The sequence below is a fragment of the Dunckerocampus dactyliophorus genome, chromosome 3 (assembly GCF_027744805.1).
Source record: "Dunckerocampus dactyliophorus isolate RoL2022-P2 chromosome 3, RoL_Ddac_1.1, whole genome shotgun sequence".
Lineage (NCBI taxonomy): Eukaryota > Metazoa > Chordata > Actinopteri > Syngnathiformes > Syngnathidae > Dunckerocampus > Dunckerocampus dactyliophorus.
The window spans coordinates 10,776,432-10,800,039 of record NC_072821.1 but is presented as its reverse complement, the minus strand read 5'-3'; the positions used below and the strand labels follow the sequence as shown (position 1 = coordinate 10,800,039).

Below are 23,608 nucleotides of genomic sequence, written 5' to 3'. Positions count from 1 at the left end.
GAATGGTCTAGTTTGTATAAAAACTAGGAATAATTATGAAAATGATGCAGTGGCCTTCACAGTCACTGTGATAAGACCACTGAACATCTATAGGCTCTTTCAAGTGCATTCAATCATTAATAAAACTAATAGTACAAAGAAATTAAGGAAATATGAATTAAAAAGAGCAAGTCTCATGTTTCAAGTTTCATGGTGACATCTAGTGGTTAAAATGTGAAATACAACAACTTCCCCTTAAATAATATGTACTATCTATTGTTTATTATTTGGTCTTTAAAAGGTATTTCATTTTCAAACATTAAGTATTGTATTATTATTATATTATTATTATTGTTGTTGTTCTTGTAAACAATAACAACATATTTGTGTGTATATATATATATGTGTGTGTGTGTGTGTGTGTGTGTGTGTGTATAATATGTATAGAGTGAAAAAAGTTCTCCTCCCATTCAGTGTGGAAGTGGTAAGTTTTTGGCTTCTTTGTCCTTCTTCCCCACTCCGTTTGAAACCCTTTCTTATGTTTAGAATAAATAAAATGGAGTTTAGCTCAATCGCATGCTATGTGTTAAGCGGCGGCTATCTTTTGTGTCGCAGCAGTGATCTCGTAGCCTCAGTATTACGGTTGGACAACGTATTGTAAACAAAGAGTAATAGGAGTGTAAAGGGGACAATAGGGGTGTTATTTCATGTCTACAGGGCTCTAATAATGGTAAAAATCACATTTACAAAGTCAGAAACAGACTATTATTAAGAAAATGTTCAATTTATTAAAACTAAATTCTACTTTGCGGAAATTCACTTTTGCGGACCAATTAACTGTGATAAACGAGGGACTACTGTATATATTATTATTATTATAGAAGTATTATTTATACACACCTATTTTCTATACTGCTTGTCCTCGTCCTTGTGACCGAGTCCCAATGAAGCTTCAGTATAATGAGCAGTCATTTAAAGACGATTTACAAACATTTACATTGAATCGGTATCGGACAATTTCACTCATGGATGATCAGTATCAGAATTGGCAGCATAAAACCCTGCTCGGAAAATCCCTAATCATAATTAGGATTAACATCAGCAATAATAATACTAATAATAATTGCATTGCTGCGGTTGACCGCCAACCATTCGAGGGTGTATTCCGCCTCTCGTCCGAAGATAACTGGGATACGCTCCAGCATACTAGCGACCCTAGAAAGGACAGGCAGCACAGAAAATGGATGGATGGATGGATGGATGGATGGATGGATGTATATCTACATTGTTATAATAAAAATATGCCTAGTACAATAATAGTTATATATTAATATTACACAGCCTAAATAAATCCACAGATTCAGTTGACAAGTTGTCACGTTTACTTTTATTGTAAAGGTGACGTTATTCCAAAATATTAATACTGTATGTCAGAGGAAGAAAGAGAAAGAAAAAGGGAAGTGGAATACATCTCAAAAACATCTACACACCACTTTAGTAAGAATCTTAGGACACCTTCTCACCAAAAAAAAAAAAAGAATCCACAGAGAGGATTAAATCTTTTAGGAATGTTGCAAATGACTTCAATCCCAAATGCGGTGCATCTACTTACCAATATTTCTGCGTAAAATCAGCAATGTGTGACCCAGGGACAACAACTGAAGGCAGTACAAAACACTGGAATGGTTGGGTACCTGTGCTTGAAAATGACTACAGTGTAATACTAAATATATCACAAGATAGAATAATGTAGGTCTTTATTTATGAAATCAATTCAGAATATTTCCAAGATATATGGTACCACAACACGTTTACAGTAACCTTGCCAAAGTGTATCAGAGCTACAGTACAGGAGAATCAGTCAGCAGATCTCAATGTTCCTCTACTAACTTTAAAACAAACTTGAAAACACTTACTGTAAACCTCCAATAGGACCATGGAATGAAACCTAATCAGATTGAATTGTGTTACAGCACATGGAATGCCTCAAAAATGACCTGAAGAAAGCAGAGCGGACAGGAGAGGGGATTACTAGGACTTTAGTAACACCAATTCAAGGAGTTGGTCCAAAAATATCTCACCCACTCCTCTCGTGGTCGTCTCGTGAATTTCAATTTGTGATGTGAAGTCAAATGGAACATAATTTCCTTATACTGAGCACTTTGATGCAAGATGTATGGTAGGACTGACACATTGTACTAAGCGCCGTCAGCACCCTAAATAGAGTCCACTGACAGCATACCATGCCTGGTCTTTTCTTCTCAGCCCGCCCACCCCAAACTGCCATCCCACACTTGCTTCCTAACAAGGGTGGACGTTACAAGCGCGGATCTCCTTCCTGTCCTTGCAGCTGGACAACTGTGCGGTCTTGAACCTTTGCTTGACCGTCATGAGCCGTTCTTGAATACCTCCTCCACACACCTTGGTACATTCTGTCCAACTTGACCACGGCCTCATTTTACATCCTAGAAGAGAGTAATAGGTAAAGAATGATAGCTTGCTTGTCAACATATTTGACAGGTTGCCACTGAAGGCCATGTATCGGACAAACTAGGGATGGGCTTTGGCAACAACTTCCTGAGTCTATAAATAGTAAACTAACAATTAACTAGATATGTATGGTTATAGACTCCTGAGCATCCTCAAATTCTTTGTTACTGTAAAAAAACATCTTACATTTCAACATAAAGTACCTTGTTCTAACACAAAATAAAATGTCTTTGTAGTGGAACCTTGGTTAGTGTGTGCCCCAGTTAGCGTGTGTTTTGGTTTTGATTGTCAGTGATTATTTTGGTTTGTGTACATTTTCCAGTACAAATTGTCAATGGGTGTACAATACCTTCAAGAAGAGCAGGGACTTCAGGTGAGAAACATTACTGAAATCAAGAAATAACTCATAGCAAAACACCAAGGTGGTGTCCGTGTTGATCATCGCTGCCACATCGTGACTTTTGTCTCACGTCTTCAATAAAGGTAAAAGTAACATTGTTTGTTGATCCCTTTCATTTGTCATTTATATGTACTGTATGCATTTTGAAATGTTTTCTGCATGTAAACTATCATTGTAAATCTCTAAAAACATGTTTTGTGTTAACATTTCTGGTTTTCTGGATTGGATTTACATGGGAATGGGAAAAATTGATTTGTTTAGTGTCCGTTTCGGTTAGAGTCTAACCTTATTGATTAATGAGGCTAACAAAGGTTCCACTGTATCTGTATATCCACCAGTTTGGGATGCAAGAATATATGATATAAAGTGTACAGTATTGTTTGTTTTTGTTTGTCTTTCACTTTCGGCTTTGGCTTTGTTTTTACACTGATGCAACCCTGACCAGGAATCGAACCCATGCTCTCTGCCAAAAGGCAGAAGTTGGTTCCATTACACCAACAGGGAACATACAGTGTATATGTTATAGAAACAATTTGCATCTTTTTGGAACAAAGAGTATGACTTCCCATTTAATTTTTTTTCTGCAGCCTGTTTAGGCAGAAAACTAGTTGGTCCTGAATCCTCTGCTGGTTGCTGCCAAGAAGTGAAATCTAAAGTGAAATCTGCAATGTCGTTGTTGACCACACAACATAACCCCAGTGATCAAATTCCCCATGGCCACCCCAATGCCCAATAATAATAATAATAATAATAATAATAATAATAATAATAATAATAATAATAATAATAATAATAATACCGGTAATAATATAATTTCACATCATGTCACATAATATAATATTATATAACGTACCATTATGCTGCATATTTATATATGATATTTTAATATCAGGCCCTTCCTGAGTTTGAACAACCTTGTGAAAGTTTGTTGAAAGATCTTTAAAATCACCTGAAATTACAGACAAAGAAAAATATATAATTAGACATTCAAATGTAATTATTGCTTTTACGGTTCTGTACTGTTATTGTGATGCATTCATGAATGTAATCCAAGACGATGGAGGTGTTGGCATTTCCATATCTGAATGCGGTCTTTAGTGTTTGCATCCTTTTCATCTAACTTTTCTTGACGTGTCCTTGATTAAAATGTGATCAATGGAGTATAAGAGAAACACCAACCTGGATGCTCAGCAGCGACCTCAGTCCTGCTCTGTTTGCTCCTCCTCTTTTCCCGTTGCTCCTTGCGGCGTTTCTTCTCATCGCTGTTCCCTTGTCCTCCTCTGGTGCATTTCCTGACCTTACACTTCTTCCTCTGGATGCTTTCAGGACAGGGGTCCCCTCCGAACTGAGGCTCCATATTTACAGTGCGTGTTCGGATGGTGTGACCTTTCCCGCAGGACTTATTACACTCGGACCACTCGCTCCACTCTGACATGCCGCAGTCTATTGCTGAGAATGGAACAGGACATGATTTTGGCGGATAGATTTTTATGACACATCTCACCTTGAGAAGCACTTTACAGTTCATTTCATGCTCAAAACAGAAAAAAAACAGAGAAAGCTATTGAGAAAAAGAATGTGTAGACCACGTGCTGCAACCTCCTGACAAGAAACATGGCTATACTTCCTGGATTATGACTTTGAACTTTTGGGTCAGGGTCAAAGGCAAATATCTGTCGTTATGATACAGTTCAGTTCAACACTATTGCAAATTACACACAAAAACATATAAACCAAACACCTTTGTTTTTGTTCCTCTCAAAGATATTTTTTTTTCTATGTACACAAAATGCTCATTAGTGACCACTTCTCCCTTGCTGAGATAATCCATCTACTTCTTAGTTGTGGCATATCAGGATGCTGATTAGACACCATGATTATTGCACAGGTGTGACTTAGGCTGGCCACAATAAAAGGCCACTCCAAAATGTGCATTTTTACTGTATTTACTGTATGGTGTTTGTATTTTTGTATTTGTGTATAATCACAATAACAAACGCGTAGTTAAATTATACCTCTCTGACAGTCTCAATCAAAACTTCAAAAAAATGTAAATTCAGTGAGAGTAACTTATAACTTATATGTATAAAAATGTGTACAACTTACGACATTCAGGCAGCATGCACTTCTCCACCTGGTCCAACTCTTCAGTGCAGTCGCCGAGCTCAACAGGTGACTTGAGCATACGCTGGCGTGTTCTTAGTCCCTTTCCACAGCTGACACTGCAGTCACTCCAGTCAGACCACATGGTCAGCATACAGGGGATTGTATCTAGAAGCGACAAAACACACATTTGTACAGATGGGAACTGTTTTCTTACGATGTGGCTCTGAATTCTTCTCAATGTCCTCTCACACATGGTTACATATGGTATCTCACAAAAGTGAGTAGAGTATATCGCTCAAGGAATCATAAAAATTGATATACTGTATCTCATCATCATGCGGCCCAGTTTCCTAAAGGAGGAGATCATGCTCCGCTTCACAATGTTGGAATTCATTCATTCCTTCAATCGACCGCGGAAGCAACACTCATGCAGCCCCAGACCATGGTGTACGATCACCATACCAACAAATAGAATGATTTTCGTAATTAGAGCATGGAAAACCTGTTTACATTTTTTAACATAATTTTTAACATTATTAGAGCCCTCTAGACAATCACCTTTACGCTGCTATTACTCAATATGGTAGACATAAGAGTAAGTAAGCCATTTAAGACTTCAGTAAGACTGTTTCGGTGCTAGAGGAGCTGAGTGAGGGATGGATAGGAAGTGACGTCAGGGGTTCATAGTTGATTTCAGCTTGGCTTGGGTTATAGCCGCAACAGTAGCCCGTGTTATTATTAGGGATTTTTGTAATGCATTATTGGGCCTCTTAGATAATTGAAACCTGCCACAAAAGCCTGTCTTTGTTTGGACAAATATAACAATGACAACAAAAATATCTCATAAGAGTTCCATTTGTTGGCAGTACAATGCTTTAGCTATCCATGTAAGAACTTAAGTGATTTTGGTTATTATCAAGAAAACCACCGAGGTTCCTAGATATCAGATCTTAAATGAAACTCTTATGAGCTATGTTTGTTATCATCATTATATTTGTCCAAACAAATGTACTTTTAGTTGTACCTGGCATTAAAATGGATCAATAACCTGAAGAAAAAAGAGTGTTGTCATAATTGTTTCCATTACTGTAATTAAAGTGTCCAAGTTTAGTAGCTTTAGTGTTGAAGATGTAATAAAAGTGGTTGCTGACATGTCTGGCTTGTACTCACTTTGAGAAATACTACACTGATATGTCGAGTATTGCTTTTGCATATTGACTTACGACATTCTGGCATCATGCACTTCTCCACTTCCAGCACCTCGGCTCCACAAATGGAACCATCTGCAGGAGGCATCTTCACCATGCGTTCCCTTCTCTTCATGCCAAGACCGCAAGTGGCGCTGCAGGCATCCCATTCCCCCCATTCGGTTACCAGGCAGCTGCTGGGAACTGAGACCCAGAGGGGACGTTAGTTAAAAAGACACAGACACCTTAGTTTTTTGTGAAACGCTGCGTTTCCATCTTACAGCATTCCTCGTTGACCACACAGTCTTCTGTCTCTTCTGTGGGCAGAGTGCAGATTGAGCCGTCATCTGGAAACTGCTTAACGTAACGCTCTCGTGAACGTGTGCCCTGTCCACAGGACACACTGCATGGAGACCAGGTAATCCATTCTGACATCATACATGTGGATGCATCTAAAGAGTCAAGTACATTAAACCTTGAACATACAGAGGGCAAAGCAGATGTAAAAGTATATTTAACTCAACTTGCAATACATATAAAAGCCTCCCAGAAACAGTGTTCCTTCTAATTTATCTCAAACATTATCTATAGCCTTATTCTAATAAAGTCCAGTTATAAACCTTCACTTTGTGAACCGTCACTGCAGTGATGTAAGTAATGATACACAACTCTCAATAAAACCAAGAGAACGTGATTGAAATGGTTATAAAGCAGCATAGACAGGCGTCATCCTACAGGATTGAATATCTGAAAATATGACTTCATCATCTACGTGTAAATCTAAATAAATCTCAGTGAACTTCAGTTTTTATATACATACCCTCATCACTGCATCCTGGCCCCATGCAAGGCTCAAAATCCTGTGTGTGAGGACACGGAACGCTAAGGTCCAACTGGGCCTTGAGCATCCTCTGCCTCATCCGCTTGCCCTTTTCACAAGTGGCCGAGCTGCAGGCCGACCATGGAGACCAATTGGAGTAGATACATGTCTCGGGGGTGTCATCTGCAGGGCGGAGAAATAATAAATTCTCTGTGCTTTTAATCTAGTTTAAAGGAAAAGTGGTTTATATCCAGACCTTCTTCTTTCTCCTCCTGGGCAATGTCTGCCACAATGTCATCCACGTTGTCTGGCACAATGTTGCACTGCTCCCCCTGTGGACATAAACATAACACTCATTGTTTTGAACTTTTCTACGACCTTGGACAATAACGAGTGCAGGTACGTTGAATATGGAAGCATAAAATAATGTATTAACCAGCCTGAGGCAAATGGATAGGGCATAAAGTGATCAAAAATTCCCCACGCTGCCTCTAGATGACACTAAAGGACTTCTGTCTACTTGCTGTGCGTGTGAAAGGGTTTCACCTCCAGACAAATAGTAAAAAGGTTGCAGTGGAATTATATACCATTTTTTTTCTGTAAAGTTGCTCAGTTGAAAAACACCAGACACACAACAGAGCATGTTTCTGGTATTACCATGCTTTGGACTTCATTTTTCTTCAGCTCAAACTGGTCAAGGTGGAGGGATTTACAGTTAAAACGGAATATATTAATGTACCGCCCAATAATTGTTTGTTGAATGCCTGTCATTGTTGAATGTATCTTCTGGTTGGAAATTGCACATGAAGGTGTCAAAACACTATTAATGACAAATATTCACCATTTTCATCTGTTCTAAAGGATCCTGGTAACTTTTCGAGTTAGTAGTAAGCGCAAGAGTGATCAGACATAGTATTGTATGTACACAGTAGTTCAGGACTCTTCTTCCTCCTACTTTGTAAACATCAACTGCTTGTACTGTTTCTTGAAATGGCTTATTTTAGTGCATTGTTTGAGTTCTTTACTCTCCATAACTTGATTCCACATACTGATATGCTCAAGGTTTTTAGCGTCGTTCTCGCATATAAGTGTTTTCAGTTAGATTTTTCCCCAAGATCATATTTCTCCTCACTTGTTGAAAAGAACGTTTTTGGGTAGCAGCAGTGGCGGTTCTAGCTATGGGCCACATGGGCAATTGCCCAGGGTAGCATTCTCTAGGGGTACCACAAGGGGGGGAAGAAAAACGAAATCCCATTTACTAATGCTAGTCAGCTCACATATGTGGCAGATGGGCAACCTCTACAGGCACCCCCATACAGGTGTTGTACTTGAAGGATTTGTGCACTGTAAAAAAATAATTTTTCATTCTATTTGTGTTGTGTTTAATACTTTTTTCCCATATTTATTTATATATTTTCTAGGCATTTATGGCCATGTACAACGTAGTTGTGTGTGTGTGTGTGTGTGTGTGTGTGTGTGTGTGTGTGTGTGTGTGACGCCCAGGGCGCATTCAAGCCAGAACCGCCACTCGGTAGCAGGTTATTGTTTGCTTTCAGCAGATCAGCAAATTTTAATCATTGAGGTTTATAAAAGTAATAAAGGGTTTGTATGTTCTCTATAAGTGGCATAATGGATTTTCCTAAATGATCTTTTTTGTAGCACGGTTAGCGAGTTAAGCGTACTTTTACAGTTATTACCCCATATCTCCCCACAATTAGTTAGATGTGGTAATACCAAAGAACAATAGAGCGTATGAAGTGATTTTTGGTCAAGAACAAATTTCGCTTTATTCAGTATAGAGGTATTTCATGACACTTTATGATGTACATTTTTTATGTGAGATTTCCAGGTCATACTGTCATCTATTATGACCCCCAGAAATGTATTTTCCTTCACCCTGTCAATGTCACTTTATATTTGCGCATAAATATCCTTTCTGCTATTACCAAATAACATTATTTTAGTTTTCCTTAGGTTCAGGGATAACCTGTTTTTATCAAACTATCTTTTTATGTAGTCAATTCATCTGTGACTTTTTTTTTCGTAGCTCTTGTGTGCTTTCTCCAGAATAAAATGCAGTAGTATCATCTGCAAATAAGACTAGTTTTAGGTCTTTCATGACTTTACATATGTCATTAATATATAGGTTGAACAGTTTTGGTTGCGGTATATTTAAGCTCGCAGATAAACACCATAACGTCATACCTGCTCCTCTTCTCTACTTCATCTTCTCTGCTTTGATGGTGTACAAAAGTATATTAAAATGAAACCAGTTCCACTTTTATGTGACATCTAATGCGCTTTTAGTAGCAGTGGGATAGTGCATTAGGCATGGGTAATAAAACCTGTACCTGTATTAGTGTAGTCATAAATACTGCAGTGTGTTGTATAAGTTCAATTTCATGTACAGTAATAGATGAATGCCAACTGTAAAGCAGGTAAGCAATATGTGAAGTCTAGTTGCATGAAATGACCCGACACTCAATGCTCTTTACATTTATTAGCTGTGTTGGTCACACCATTATCTCAACAAACCAGTTTTTTAAAAATTTATTATTTGACTGTATGTCTGGATGATTACATTAGCCCTGCTCATTGTGGAAACAATTCTGAGTAATTGCAATTAGAAAATCAACTAAGCACTGATGTTTTCCTTCACACATGATGGAAGACATCAAACAGTGACCACACACAACAAATAAACACTAAGCTAAGAAAAGAATTGATGGCGACAAGATAGGATGGCTAATAATTAAACTGGTTAAATGTAAACTAAGATGATTACAGGGGAAATTGTTTTTTCCTCAGGATGACTGCTCCAGAGGGTCATTCGATTGTTTGAGCTGCTTTTTCATTTCTCGTCTTTCTTTCAGTTGATAACAATGATTTAAGAGTAAGGCCCTTTTTTATTGTCATGAACATGCACACATGACATTTTGCCTCTGTTCTGAAGCGCAAACCTTTTGATATGATTTATATATCTTACTTAAGATATAGAATTATATAGAATGTGGATAGCAATCTTACAAGGGGAAGCAGTATGTGCAAGTCAAGGTACGGTGTAAGAACCCGAAACCAAAATAGAAGCACAATCAAATATTCAGGACTTGATCCATCTATGACATCTGAAATTCAAACCTTGCATCATACGGCTACGTTCTATGTATTTTAGTGTAGCCTTGTGACTAGCATGTGACTAGTGGTAACATGGTACATGTTAAACTAGGGGTGTCTCAGAATAGTCGGTAATCGATTGAGAGGACTGTGATTCAATGATCAATCTCACCACGACTGCTGCTGCGCATAAATTTTTACAAAGAATGTCTGTTTTTGTTATAAATGGCTAATTTTGACATAAAAAAACGCCTAATTTGATCAAATAAATAACTGAATATGATGTGTGTGTTGAACAGAAGACCTACACTTACCCCACATTAATAAAATCACCCGCTTGAGTGGCACAAGCCAAAGGAGCGGAGGTGAGCACTAGCTTTGAAAGCTAGAAAGATCGTCGACATCGACAAACTTATTAGCTGGTAATGACTACTACAAAAATCATCCGAAGTGTGGAAGTATTTTCAAAAGGTTAAAAATGACTCCAGGAAGTGAAGTGCAATTTGTGGCAGCAGCTTCTTGCATATCACGCCACAACTACCAACATCACTGGATCTTCATTGAACATCATTTAAAACGGGTAAGGCTGTTACGCCAACTTCATTTCATATCCCGACAGTAATTATTACTATCGGTGTATAAGCCCATACTTTCTTCTCACACTTTGAACCCTGCAGCTTATGCAGTGATGTGGCTAATTTGTAGTCGCGACGTCTTGTATGTTTTGGAGGAGTCATTTTGCGCTTCGTGCATGCACCTTCAACATGGAGAACGTGTAGAGATGTCCATGTGATGCAGCTCTCAGGTTGAAGGCGATCAATCTAGCGGGTTTTGCTTGGGCTGGACCGCTGCACGGTGGGGAGGACAGCACAGGCTCAGTGCCTGATTTGCCTCGGGGTGGGGGTGGTGCTGGGAGAGACAACGAAAGACGGAGAGAGGCTGGCGAGCTGTGTGGTGAGGGAATTGTGGGGCTGGTCGGTTTCGACACTGAAGAAGACGACTTTAGTGTTTTTAGTGCAGAAGGACGAGGATGAAGACAGCGATGACAGAAACTTTTTTTGGTGGGCTACTGTTTAACCGACCGTGTTACACGCACTGTACGGCATTGTTAAGCATTTTCAAAATAAACTAAACCTTTACCATTTCCAACAACGTACCTTTCTGGCAATACGTTCCACCACTATCCTGGCCACAGGGCTGATGGCGCCCCCTTCAGGATCATAAAAAGGGCTTTGAGGGTGGTCCAGACTGGTCAGAGGACGGATCTTATCCTGAGGCACAGAGGGCTTGTTGGGAGACTGAAAGACGGAGACAAACATATGGAAATTCAGCAATGATAACTATAATTAGCCAACTAGAACTAGGCATCCATCTGTTTTCAAAACCCCTTGTTCCCATTACAGTCTATCTCAGCCTATCTCAGCTGAAGTTGGTCGGAGGACACATTGACAAACATTCACACTCACATTCACACCTGTCTACAATTTATTTAAAGTCTCCAATTAACCTAACATCTATATTTTTGGAATGTGGAAGGAAGCTGGAGTACCCAGAGAAAACCCATGCACAGGGAGAACATGCAAACGCCACACGGAGATGCCCAAACAGAGATTTGAACCGTGAATATCCTGGCTGTGCCTTCCAACATGGTAATCACAATGTGGCCCAGAGCTAGGCATAAAAATCTTAAATGTGCCTGTTCCACTACAGTCCTGTAGGTTTTTAAGTTAGAGCATCATAGACGAACTGCGGTCAACTTTGGCTGAAGTTCCACGGCACTATGAAGTTTAGTAGTAGTACTAGTTGAGTACAAATCTTTGCGAATGCATAACAACCGTGCTCTGTCGTAAAGAAAAAGAAGTAAAAGTATTCCTGTCTGCCGCCGGGTAAGGTAGAGAGTTCAGTGGGATAAACCAAGGATTTCATACACACAGTCAGAGTTTGGTCAAACACACACACACACACACACATATATATCTCAGTGCTGACAGAAGGCACTGATCACACAGAAGACAGCACCTCAAGGTGAGGGCAGGAGAGAAAATGTCCTCGTCAGTTTTAGGAGAAGCGGATGGCCGATGCTCTGACTTGATTTGTTGCAGACAGGCAGCGCAAATATGAAGAAGTGAGGGAGGTAGCAAGACAAGGCGTAATCACAAAGTCAAAGTCTGCTGGGTGTCTGTGTTGAGAGGTATCCAAGGGGAAGAAGTAGAGGGGAAAGTTTTTGTGACTACAACTATTTGAAGGTCTGAAAAAATGTGACAGAGGAGTAGACTGAAAAAAGTGTGCTGTAGGTGGCTGTGATGCATTTTGTGGATCAGAAATGTCACAATGATTAAGAATTCCTGTATCCTCTACAATGGGTAGATATAGATACTGTATAATAATAATAATAATATAGTACTAATAGTGCTTTTTTGCATTGGAAATGATCAGTTTTAACTATACTTGCCCATGCTGGCTTTGCATAAACATTGCACTGAATTAATACTCACCAGCCATTACATTTGGTACAGACAATTTGATCATATGTACAACCTTCCATCCATCCATTTTCTATACCGCTTCTCCTCATTAGGGTCGCGGGGGCATGCTGGAGCCTATTCCAGCTGACTTCGGGCGACAGGCGAGGTACACCCTGGACTGGTCGCCAGCCAATCGCAGGGCACATATAAACAAACAACCATTCACACTCACACCTATGGACAATTTAGAGTCACCAATTAACCTCACCTGCATGTTTTTGGAATGTGGGAGGAAGCCAAAGTACCCGGAGAAAACCCACACGCACACAGGGAGAACATGCAAACTCCACACAGAAATGCCCAAGGAAGAATCGAACCGATCCCCAGGCTGTTACTGTGTTGGCCAACGTGCTAACCACTAGACCACCGTGCGGCCCGAGATGTACAACCTATCCCAGATAATTTTGGGTGGGAGACGCGGTACAACCGGGACTGGCCACCCGTCAGTTACAGGGCGCATACAGACAAACAACCAGTAACACTCCCATTCCCTGTGGACAACAAGTCTACAACTAACCTAACGTGTGATTTTTGGGATGTGGGAGGAAGGAATGTAAAGTAGTAGAAAACATACGCAAACACGGGGAGAACATGTAAACTTCACACAGAGACGTTCAAACAAAGATTCAAACCCGAATCTTTTGATTGTATGGCATCTAAATGTAATATTAATAATAATACATTACATAAATATATGTTACTGACCTCATAAGACACCCCACTGTCAGTGCCTGCATCCCAAGGTATGAGGTCCTGGACTACTCTCTGAGCCCATCCACACTCTTTGGTACACAAGTCCTCTGCAGACAGACCTACGTTCCAGTCCGGACTGGGCCCCAACATGGTCAGGAATGACATGAGGTGACGTGTTCGATCCACTGAGAACTCAGCTGAGGGTGCGGCCCGCCTAGGGAAGAGTGACAATTTACTATTGGTTATATATATAACTAATATAAATATGACTATATAAGATTTGGTTTCAGTCGGCCATATCCATTCAGGTTTTCGATCAAAATTCAGAAAAGAACTTCTTCAAATAAAGCAATGTCCTATAGTAAAACGGAAACCCCTCCAAACTGTTACATCAAAACCGTAACAGAAGATCCAGCATTTATTGGCCTATGCCCTTCACACAGAACCCAGCAAAGTAGGATCTGATAATCAGATAGTTAAATGTGTCTGGTCTACAGGAGTCTTCTTGCATCATGGTGTGGAAAATTGCTGGGTCAATTCTGTTCTCCCATTCTGTGTCGGCCACGTTTACACAGACCAGCAACACAGAAAAAAAGCCAACTTTTATTGGCAGTGTGAAATGGGCTAGTGACTGTTTCACAGCATTTGTAGATGGTATATTGCATTCTCACAGCAGCAGGCATTTGAGAACAAATTCCATGTACACAAGATTAGAGCAAGACAGCTCTCAATATCCATCATCTGAGGCTATAAAACACTTTTTTCTGACTCATGATTTAAAATGCTGCTTATGGGAGCATTTTACGAGATGGAAGACATCAATGGCGTCTTATTGTTCAACACAAATATCTGCTTGTCTCTCTTGATCTATGATTGACAACTAAACTAATTACAAGGCTTTGTGCCTGCCAGTGCAAATTAGAAGTGAAACAATCCTTTGTGTCATATAGACAGTTAGCCAGACACACTTTTTTTGGACCTGTCATCATATAAATGCATTTGACTTGAGTGGATTCAGTCTTGCCCTTGAGCGCTCTTGCTAATGATGGCCCCTGAAGACAAGGAACAGCCCTTCTCCTTTGGGAATGTGCGAGCAGAGTCTACGTTCGGGTGGCTTTTTCTCAGAAGGTACCGGAACGCTGACATTTATCTCAAGCACCACCTGTGCTACAGAAGAAGTCACTGACAGCAAAGGAGAGACAGAGCAAGGCTGCTCGCAAATGAGAAAGGCCTTAATCACTGCAGATAACCTCAGTGAACTGCTTGTGTGATTCCACAATGCTTGGTAGCCTTGCCCCCTGGCAAGTATAAACGCGAGTAAAAAAATGTCTCATCGGTTTGTTGTTGTACGGTGAAACAGGGACAGTACACTGCTCTGCAGACATATTCACTGCAGCTTCCTCAGGTCTCCAGGTTTGATTATTAAATTACCTCAGTGCTAGACTAAAAAAAAAAATGTGTACGTGGAAAGGGATTCAAATGCCACAATTTGAATAAAATTGACATTCCTACTGCACCCACTTCGACAAATTGAAGTTCATTTGAAACTGCACTGATTATTCACCAGTGACTCTTTTAGAAGTACAGACTGGATCATGTGGAATGACCCCAATTGTTGCATAGTTGGATTTTTCATTTAATTTTGTATTCACTTTCAAGACCTTCTGCCTCCAATCTGGGCACATGGATGAAAAAAGTGTATACTGTTATACTATTAATTACTGTATTTTCTATATACTATAAGTCGCTTCAGAGTAAGTCACACCAACAGAAAATGCACAGTGAAGAAGAAAAAAACTATAATAAATAGCATTGGACAATAAGTCACATTTTTTGGGGGGGAATTTATTTTATAAAATCAGGAACCAAGAACAGACATTTCATCTTCGAACACAGTTATAGTAATAACAATAAAATGGAGAACAACAGGCTAAATAGGCGTCTGTTAATGTAACATGAATAGGTTGCATTGTCTGAACAGTTATTCAGATAACTATAGCCTAAACAACCCACAAAGTCATCTGTATTCATCGCCTTGGCACTTACCTGGGTGTGGAGACGTAACTGCACTGTTGAAAAGTCTCTCCCGGCAGCACGTTGTTCAAGCACCCATTTGTGAACTTGTTCCTCTAGCTGTGGCCATCTAGCTTTCAGCCCGCAATTAGCTTTTTTTGTTTTCTTCATTGCAGTTAGAGTATCCTCCCCTTTTCGCCAGTCCCTCACAAGTTTCTCGATCACTCCAAACTTTCTTTCTGCTGCTCGATTACCGTTTTCGGCTGCAGATTTCACTACTTGCAGCTTGTAATCTGCAGAATATGATTTTCTTTTGGGGGGCATTTGTGGTTGTCATGCGCATGCCAAAGTAAGGGGGGGTGCTGCAGCCAGAGACAGTTAAGGCAACTTTAACCAATCAGAGGCACCGATGATGTCATTTCCTTAGACGTATCATAACAAACATAGCGTTGTACAGTAGAAGCTACATGTGGATTGCTAGCGAAGTAGCATTACTTTTCAGTACATTTTTTCACTTTTGTCAGCAACATGTATTGAATATAAAACGGAAAATGAATTAAACATGCCCTTTATTTAAAATGTAGCAGATGTTGATTATCACAACAATGCTGTTAAGTGTAGTTCATTTTATCAATCAAGAATTCCATCGGCTGTGACAGTATCATTGCTGAAATAATTGTGTGTCTGGCAAATTGTCATTGTTTAATTGCCTCCATGACAATAGTTATGTAGAACAAGGCAGGCGTATATAACAGGGAAGCTTTCAATGCTCAGCCAAACACAATCATAAGCTTCTTGCCATGCTAACATTCCCACGCCATTCTTCCAAAATAACGACATGCTTGTGAAAGTTGTGCCACCGGATAAAGGTCCGATCGGGCCTTGTCCCAAATTGCCATCGTTGGTGGGGGTGCCGTAGCCGTTTAGCGAGCAAAACAGCAGCAGTATAGCGTCCTCCAAAGCCTACAATGGTGCATTTGTTCATCAATGTAAAGCGAAAGTAGGCGTATGTTTACTATTATACACACAAGAAGTCATTTCAGCATGCTTGAAAGCAGCAGTGTTATGTGTGCCATTGCTCACATTAAACTATATTTATCTAGTGTGGAAATAACTGCTCATAATTGTTAGCCAAAAGCTCAGTCTTCGCCATCCACACAAATACGCTGAAGCCGGAGTTTAAAAAAAATCTTCACCCTGGCCGGAGTTTTCCAAAAGCTCAGTTGTTAAGGACAAAAACATCTGTATGCGTGTGAATGAGAGGCCAAAACGCATAGACAAATATGCGTTTTTAAAATATCCTTCATCGTGTGGACAGGGCCTCAGTTGTCTTTATCAGTTGATGTTTACATTGTACGTTTTCAGTGGTACAGGAGTGATAGGAGTAGCAGATACTGACACACAAGCCTAGAGCGCCCTCTCGCGGCTGTCAGTGTGAAAATAAACATATATAACTCACTCCGGAGTACAAGTCTCAGCACCAGCCAAACCATGAAAAATAGTGTGACTTGTAGTCTGGAAAATACAGTTTATATTTGAAGGTATCAACTTCCATAAGAAATGGCCTGCTGTCTCACCATCTCTGTTTATGTCAGAGTTATTGTAATACTGTATGCAAATTGGTAACATATCAAAATCTGACTCATTATTTTCACATTTTCTGTATCTACTCATCATCGTCATGTTGACTCATGCTTTGACCTTTGCTGAAGGCATTATCTTGCTCATTATGACAAAATTAAACTGAGGGGCGAAGCTCACTGTTATAGAGACTGACGTTGGAGAACCAACAGACAGTACACGTTTTTCAATACAGTAAAAGTTGAGGTTAAAGTAGAATTGTATTTGTATTTGGTGGCTGTGTAGATGACTGCAATGCTAAGTAGACTGGAGTAAACTTACGACCGCACGGAGAGAACATGCAAACTCCGCACAGAGATGTCCGACAGAGATTCAAACTCAGACCTTCCAGATCTCCTGACTGTGCTAACCACTAGGCCAATGCACGGCCCATCTTTTTAAAAAAAGATAATAAAATAAAATAATACAATACATTAGTATTATTATTAAATAATAACAAAATAATAATAATAATGTATATAATAATTAATTAACTACATAAAACAGGTGGGAAGTAATCTAGAGTGTGCAGGAGTAGGGGGTCTATGGCTTCAGGTCAAATGTCTGAAGGCGTACGAGACTGTGAAAAGTTTGGGAACCACTGCTCTAGAATTGCTCTAGATCAGGGGTGGGCAAACTACGGCCCGAGGGCCACATGCGGCCCGCCAAGCGTTTGAATCCGGCCCGCCAGTTGCTTCCAAAGTATTTAAACCTTAATCATACAAGCTGGCAACATGACTTGCAAGTAGTCAGAGTCAGTCAATCTGAGACAACTTTTTGATGGTTTAAATAGCTTTTCAAACACAGCGATCCAAACAACTACCTCACCCAAACAAACACAAGTCAAAAAATATGTGACACACAATTTAACCTACCCACTGCCATGTCTGGGAAGTAAAAAGGGGGGATGTTCCACATTACTCACTGAGTTATCCAGGGTGTTATTATGTTGTTGGTTTTATTACAGCGACGGTGATATCAGCAGTACGACTATAGTTTTTTTTTTTTTTCTTTTTACAAGGATGTGTATTACAGTAATTTTCATTCTGTTCACTATCATGGATAATCATTTCATTACTACAATTATGTGTGACTGTTTCAATGCAGTATTATCATTGTGATCACTATCATAGTTCATCATTTCATGACTGCTATTATGTGTGCCTGTGTCAATGCAGTATTGTCATTGTGATCAGTGTCATAGTTCATCATTTCATGACTGCTATTATGTGTGACTGTTTCAATGCAGTATTGTCATTGTGATCACTATCATAGTTCATCATTTCATGACTGCTATTATGTGTGATTGTCATTGACAGCTTTGTCATTGTGGTTGTTGATATTGTTTTGTCCTTATGTCCTTGTTCGTCTTGATAGTTGTCACGGACATTTATTTGCTGATGTTGTCCTGCATGTTTCTGTTGTTCTATCACAATTGTTGTTGTTGCTGCTGTTGTCCTTGTCTCTTGTCTCTCTCTTTTTTTTTTTGTCCCCCTCTCGTCCCCCCCCGCCCCCCGTTTCCTTCTCTCTTCTTCTCTGTCCCCTCCTGCTCCGGTCCGGTCGCTCCAAATTTGCTTTATAACAAGCATCAAAGTCAAATAAATTTTGTATGACAGGGGAAGTGTATATCACACTTCTCCCTGGCAGAGTAAATCTGTTGAGCACTTGACGGCATTTAGATCTGCAATTCTATCTGCTTTAAAGGATGGTCAGGACAGGGGAAAAAAAAAAAAAAAAAAAAAAAAAAAGGGGGGATGTAATTTCTTAATAGTCAATGGTTCAGCGTTCATAGTTCACATTGTGTATCACATCCTTAATTCAGTAGAAAAAATGTAAAATTAAATTGTTGTTTGATGTGGTCTGATGTTTAAAGTGCTCCTGAAAAAAGGGACACAAGCACATATAGCAGATTGTATGACGCTGTAATTCCAGGTGGACTGTCAGAATTATAAGCGTAAAATAGTGTGCATGTATCAAATATATAGTCTGGCCCCCCCCGGCCAATTTTTTTAACTCAATGCGGCCCGCGAGTCAAAAAGTTTGCCCACCCCTGCTCTAGATTGTGCTAGAAATTCCCATAAATTGCCAGGGTTTAGAATGTTGCAAAAGATTGTGTTTCTTTAAAATGGTTTGATTACATTGGATACTAATGATTGTCAAAAAAAACTATACATGGTGTTGTTTTTATTTATTTCATTCACTTTCTTCCTACAAAACTATACCCATTCAACCAACAAAAAATCACTGTTGACTCATAATCTGCCCAGGGTATCAATAACTAAACTGGAATGACAGCACTTTAATTACTTGTTTTGTCAAAGAAAAAAAATCTCCAATTCTCGCTGAGAAAAGTAACTGCATTAAAACACACCGACATATAATACCTCCATCACCCACCTGTGGTTTAACTTGGCCATGGAGGCTTTTATTAATGTCAAATAAAAAATAATCAATAACGTTTATTCTCTCTGTCTTGTCACATCAAGTCTATTCTTTCAAAAAACACAGTCACACACACACAAAAACATATTAAGCCTGTCGGCATCACTGCACATATCTTAGTAAAAAACACACCCATGAATTGTGTCATTATGCTTCATAGCTAAATTAGATTTACGACTCCCTGTAAAACATAATGTTGTGTTTTTTTCTGTTTGGCATAATTGGTCAGACCATTATTTTGCTGTACAGTCGCAGGATGAAACAATTAATTGGCTGCACATATAGGGGGTAAGCTAATTATTCCCAGTGGATATCCTTGCTTCTATTCCTGGCAGTGTAATTCCCTTTGGAGATTAACGTCATTGCCCTTTTAGTCCGGGGGGAGACAACATTGCACAGGTTGTTACCGTTGGAGTTCTTTTCCTCAAGCAGAGCCAACAGGCATCTTGTTTTTTCTCATGAATAAGAGATTAAATAGCTACAAGAGCTAATGATCTCTGGAAGGATACTACAGTCGATGGCAGTTTCGGGGATGGGTTAATACTGATCAGCAATTACAGGTCCAACTTGGAGGGTGTTTAACTGACCGCAAAAAACGTAAATCATATTTTCTAGGATAAACTGATATTGGTTATTTTGGTGGCCCAGCCAGTATGCTGAGTATGTTAAGGTCAATCACTAATGATGTGCATAGCTGTGAAAAAAAACTGGTCGATCAATGAAACTCCCGCCGATTGGTCCTCGTCTGGGTTGAAAATGTTTCTACTTTCTGGGATCACGTCGCAAGCCAGCGCGCGCCCTATCGCTCGGGTTCCACTGAAAATGAATGGACGAGAGGCGATGTCGCCTCCTGCGTGTGGCGCCCATTTTAGCTCTGCGCCTCGTGCTTTTGACTTTCATTACGAAGGACCTTGGTTCCAGCCCAAAGCAGTGTGCAGTGTTGGCTGAACTAGGCATGTTACATTTAGACATTTCACTGTACCGCCAACATATGTAAACGCTCTACTAGGGGTGTCTTAGAATAGTCGACTATTCAACGATTCCATTCGAAGGAGTCTGATTCGACTATCAATCTTGTCAATGAATCATATAAAAATGGCATTTGATCAAGATTGTACCATTCTGACTAAATGGGGGTGACGTTTTTACAAAGAATGTCTTTGGTTTTGTTAGAAATAGCTTATTTTGATTAAAAAAAAAAAAAAAAAACACAGCCATAACAATGAACTCACACAAACTTCCACAGTTTCATCTGAAGGTTAGAGTGAACATTTACAAATTTGATCTTCTATACCTCCTGAGACTTCCACTGTCCAGAGACCCTGATCAAGACATGGAACCCGCTGTTGCTTCTACTGTGTCATGCTTATTAGTATCTCTTCATGGCAACATCTTCCATCATCATTAGGTGAATGAGGCAAGCGTACAGCTCTTTGACAATCTCCACGGTAGACGGCTGCTTCATAAATGCACTAACCAATTACTTCGGTAGGTTGGCTAGCCTGGATGACTGCTCCTTAATACTACAGTGGCTCACTATCTTTTGGCAGAAAGCTCCAGAGAGGTTGTTAGTTTACTACTTCAACCCCATCATAGCACACGGTTTAGCGGCTCACTGCTGCCTCTTGAGGGATAAATTGGTGTCATGAGACAGGAGGAAACACCGCTTGAATGTTCAGATACAGAGAACGTATCGATCTATTTAAGTGCAAATGTGCAAATGACATAAGGGTACTTACACATTAAGCGGTTGCCAGGCCGGCCACTGAGCTTTCATTTTGATGACGGTCAGGACGTCATCACCCTACAAAGGCAAGAGACACACCCTTAAACCAACATGTGGTGCACAGCAAGTCACAACAACACTATGATGAAAACATATGTTGCAGTATCACATGAATCGCTAATGTTCTAACTTATTGAATTTCCCTGCAACAAATGTGACAGTTTGGAGCAAGCATGGAAGACTAATCCTATTTCAAATGTAAGAGTTTTACCGAAGGCCCTGTCCCCCAGTGAGGGAACTGAATTTATTGAGACGAGAGGAAGGTGATCTCACAAATCCATCTGGCTAAGCTATAAAATGATGCAGTAATGGGCCGTCTACAAGAAAGTCTAGACCAATCAGAAGAATCAGCTGCAGGCGTGGTTTTTGGGATAACTGAAAATGAGCTACAAGCTTATGAGTCCCTGAAGAGAGCAGTTTTATCAGAAATGGGAAACAGAAGAGCAAAGAGAAGCGCTGATTATTTAATGGTGTGATTGCTTTCCCCCTTCTCTTATGATTGTTTATCTGATTACCCACCAATGAATGTGACACAGATGTATTATACATGCAAATGCACCATACACTAAGACAAGAAATGCTGGTGAGGACAATTATGTGTACTGTACCATGCTGTATCACAATTTGTTAAGGTTCATGTGATTTTCCAATTAATTACTATTGTCTCTTCCTTAGCTGGATTTGGTATGCCAGGTACGGTGATGTGAAATGTTTTGTTTTCCCAGGACATGTCCTGTTTTAACGTCCTGTCCTGGCTGTCCTGTTTATTTTTTTTTTTTTAGAAAGTGATAAAAATGTCCTGAGTTTCATTGTTTTTCATCAGGCCATGAAATTGAGCGGCATTAGGGCAATGTTGCCAAAAAGCCAAAGAAAAAGCAAGAGAGTTGATACAGACTTAATCCTTTGACACTTGAAGTCTGATAAAATTGGGGAAGTTATGCACAGTTTTTACGACATTAGAGGGAACATTTTCCTGAAAAATATTTGTTACATTCCAAAATTTAACAAGCATTTTACCTCAAGTTCAGGTCCTTCCTGTTTTGGGAATCATTTTTGTGCTGGTTTATGAACGTTTTTCATTTGGAGTTTGTGTCTTTGGTTGTAGATAATATTTTGTAATATAAGAATTTTCTATCCAGGATTCATACTTTAAATGTATTGAAATTATAAGGCATCTTTGAGCAAACATCACATATCATTTGAGTATATAATCGCCAGCCCGAGTGTCCTCGTTTAAAAATATGGCCTGTAACTCCTGGTCAGCAGTGTACAAAAGTGTAAAGAGGAAAAACGTAGTTTTTTTTTTTTTTTAATATAATGCAGATATGCTATTTAAACAGTTTAAAACTGGCTTTCCCTAAACTGGGGTCGGCAACCTTGACTATCAAAAGAGCCATAGTCTGGAGCCACAAACGTCACACAAGTTTTAGCCTTTTTAAATTTTACCCATTACAACAACAGAATGCAACAAACAGAAGTGCGGTTTGTGAGGCCTTTTTGAGTCTTTCCTGCATTAATTTACATAAAATTAAAATAAAACGTAGTCCACTTTAATATGATAAAAAAAAAAACATAGTTGCAGTTGTAAAAAATTAAGCTTAGATTTAGGAAAGTTTCTTGCCGAAGATATGACTTTGCTCTATACACAGGACTGTAGGCTCTCATTTGTGACCAAAATTGTTTTGTTTTTTTTGTGATGTATTCATGGTTAGCTTACCGCGGCTCAAGAAGGCAAGGGCCATACATAAAAATTTCTTTGAATTAGTTAAAGTTTCACTTCAAATTCCAAAATATAAAATAAACCAAAGTAAAATAATATATAGATACTAATTCTATTAATAAATAACCTTTACATAAAATACAGTAAAAATGGGCATATTTAACACAGTTGCAAATGCAGAAGAATCATGATTAATTTATTTCAAAACTATGATTAATTTGATTAAAATGTTTAAAGCCCTAATATGTAAACAAAACATTGACATCTGAGCTTTGTGTTATAGGTGACATAGCAAATTAGTGTAACATCAAATAATATATCTCATTAATACTAGGGCTGTCAATCGATTAAAATATTCACTCACAATTAATCAAATTTTGTCCATATTTCAATCATAATTAATTGCATTTAATCACAGATGATTTAAAAAAAAAATCTATAATAAGTAGGGATGTAAATATCTTTGTGGTAAACGATTCGATACACAACGATAATTACATCAAATTTTATGTAAAGGGATATCAATTTTGGAAATATGGGCAATTATTTCATTAAAAAATAATATACAGTTAGAAATCCCCCAGTTTTTGAGTGTTTAATGCGAGCGGCAATTTGTCCCACTTTGTTTGAGGGTCATTGAACGCACATTCTCACACGCTGTAGAGTTAGATACTTTATTTACCTCCAGGAGAAATTCACACAAATAGGTCATG

At 39.2% G+C, this 23,608-nt stretch overlaps 1 protein-coding gene across 1 annotated transcript in view; it reads right to left on the bottom strand.

Annotated features, from left to right (window-relative positions):
- Positions 1 to 1,383: 1,383 nt before the first annotated feature.
- The window catches only part of spon1a (spondin 1a), a 68,353-nt gene continuing 46,128 nt past the window's right edge, over positions 1,384 to 23,608 (bottom strand). The window contains exons 7-16 of the mRNA XM_054771868.1: positions 21,129 to 21,193; positions 13,327 to 13,528; positions 11,254 to 11,394; positions 7,239 to 7,314; positions 6,983 to 7,165; positions 6,444 to 6,614; positions 6,199 to 6,366; positions 4,976 to 5,140; positions 4,049 to 4,318; positions 1,384 to 2,444 (exon numbers count right to left, since the gene is read on the bottom strand). Of these exons, the coding sequence (XP_054627843.1) occupies positions 2,281 to 2,444; positions 4,049 to 4,318; positions 4,976 to 5,140; positions 6,199 to 6,366; positions 6,444 to 6,614; positions 6,983 to 7,165; positions 7,239 to 7,314; positions 11,254 to 11,394; positions 13,327 to 13,528; positions 21,129 to 21,193 (1,605 nt within the window). The 3' untranslated portion in view covers positions 1,384 to 2,280. The remainder of the gene's footprint in view (positions 2,445 to 4,048; positions 4,319 to 4,975; positions 5,141 to 6,198; positions 6,367 to 6,443; positions 6,615 to 6,982; positions 7,166 to 7,238; positions 7,315 to 11,253; positions 11,395 to 13,326; positions 13,529 to 21,128; positions 21,194 to 23,608) is intronic.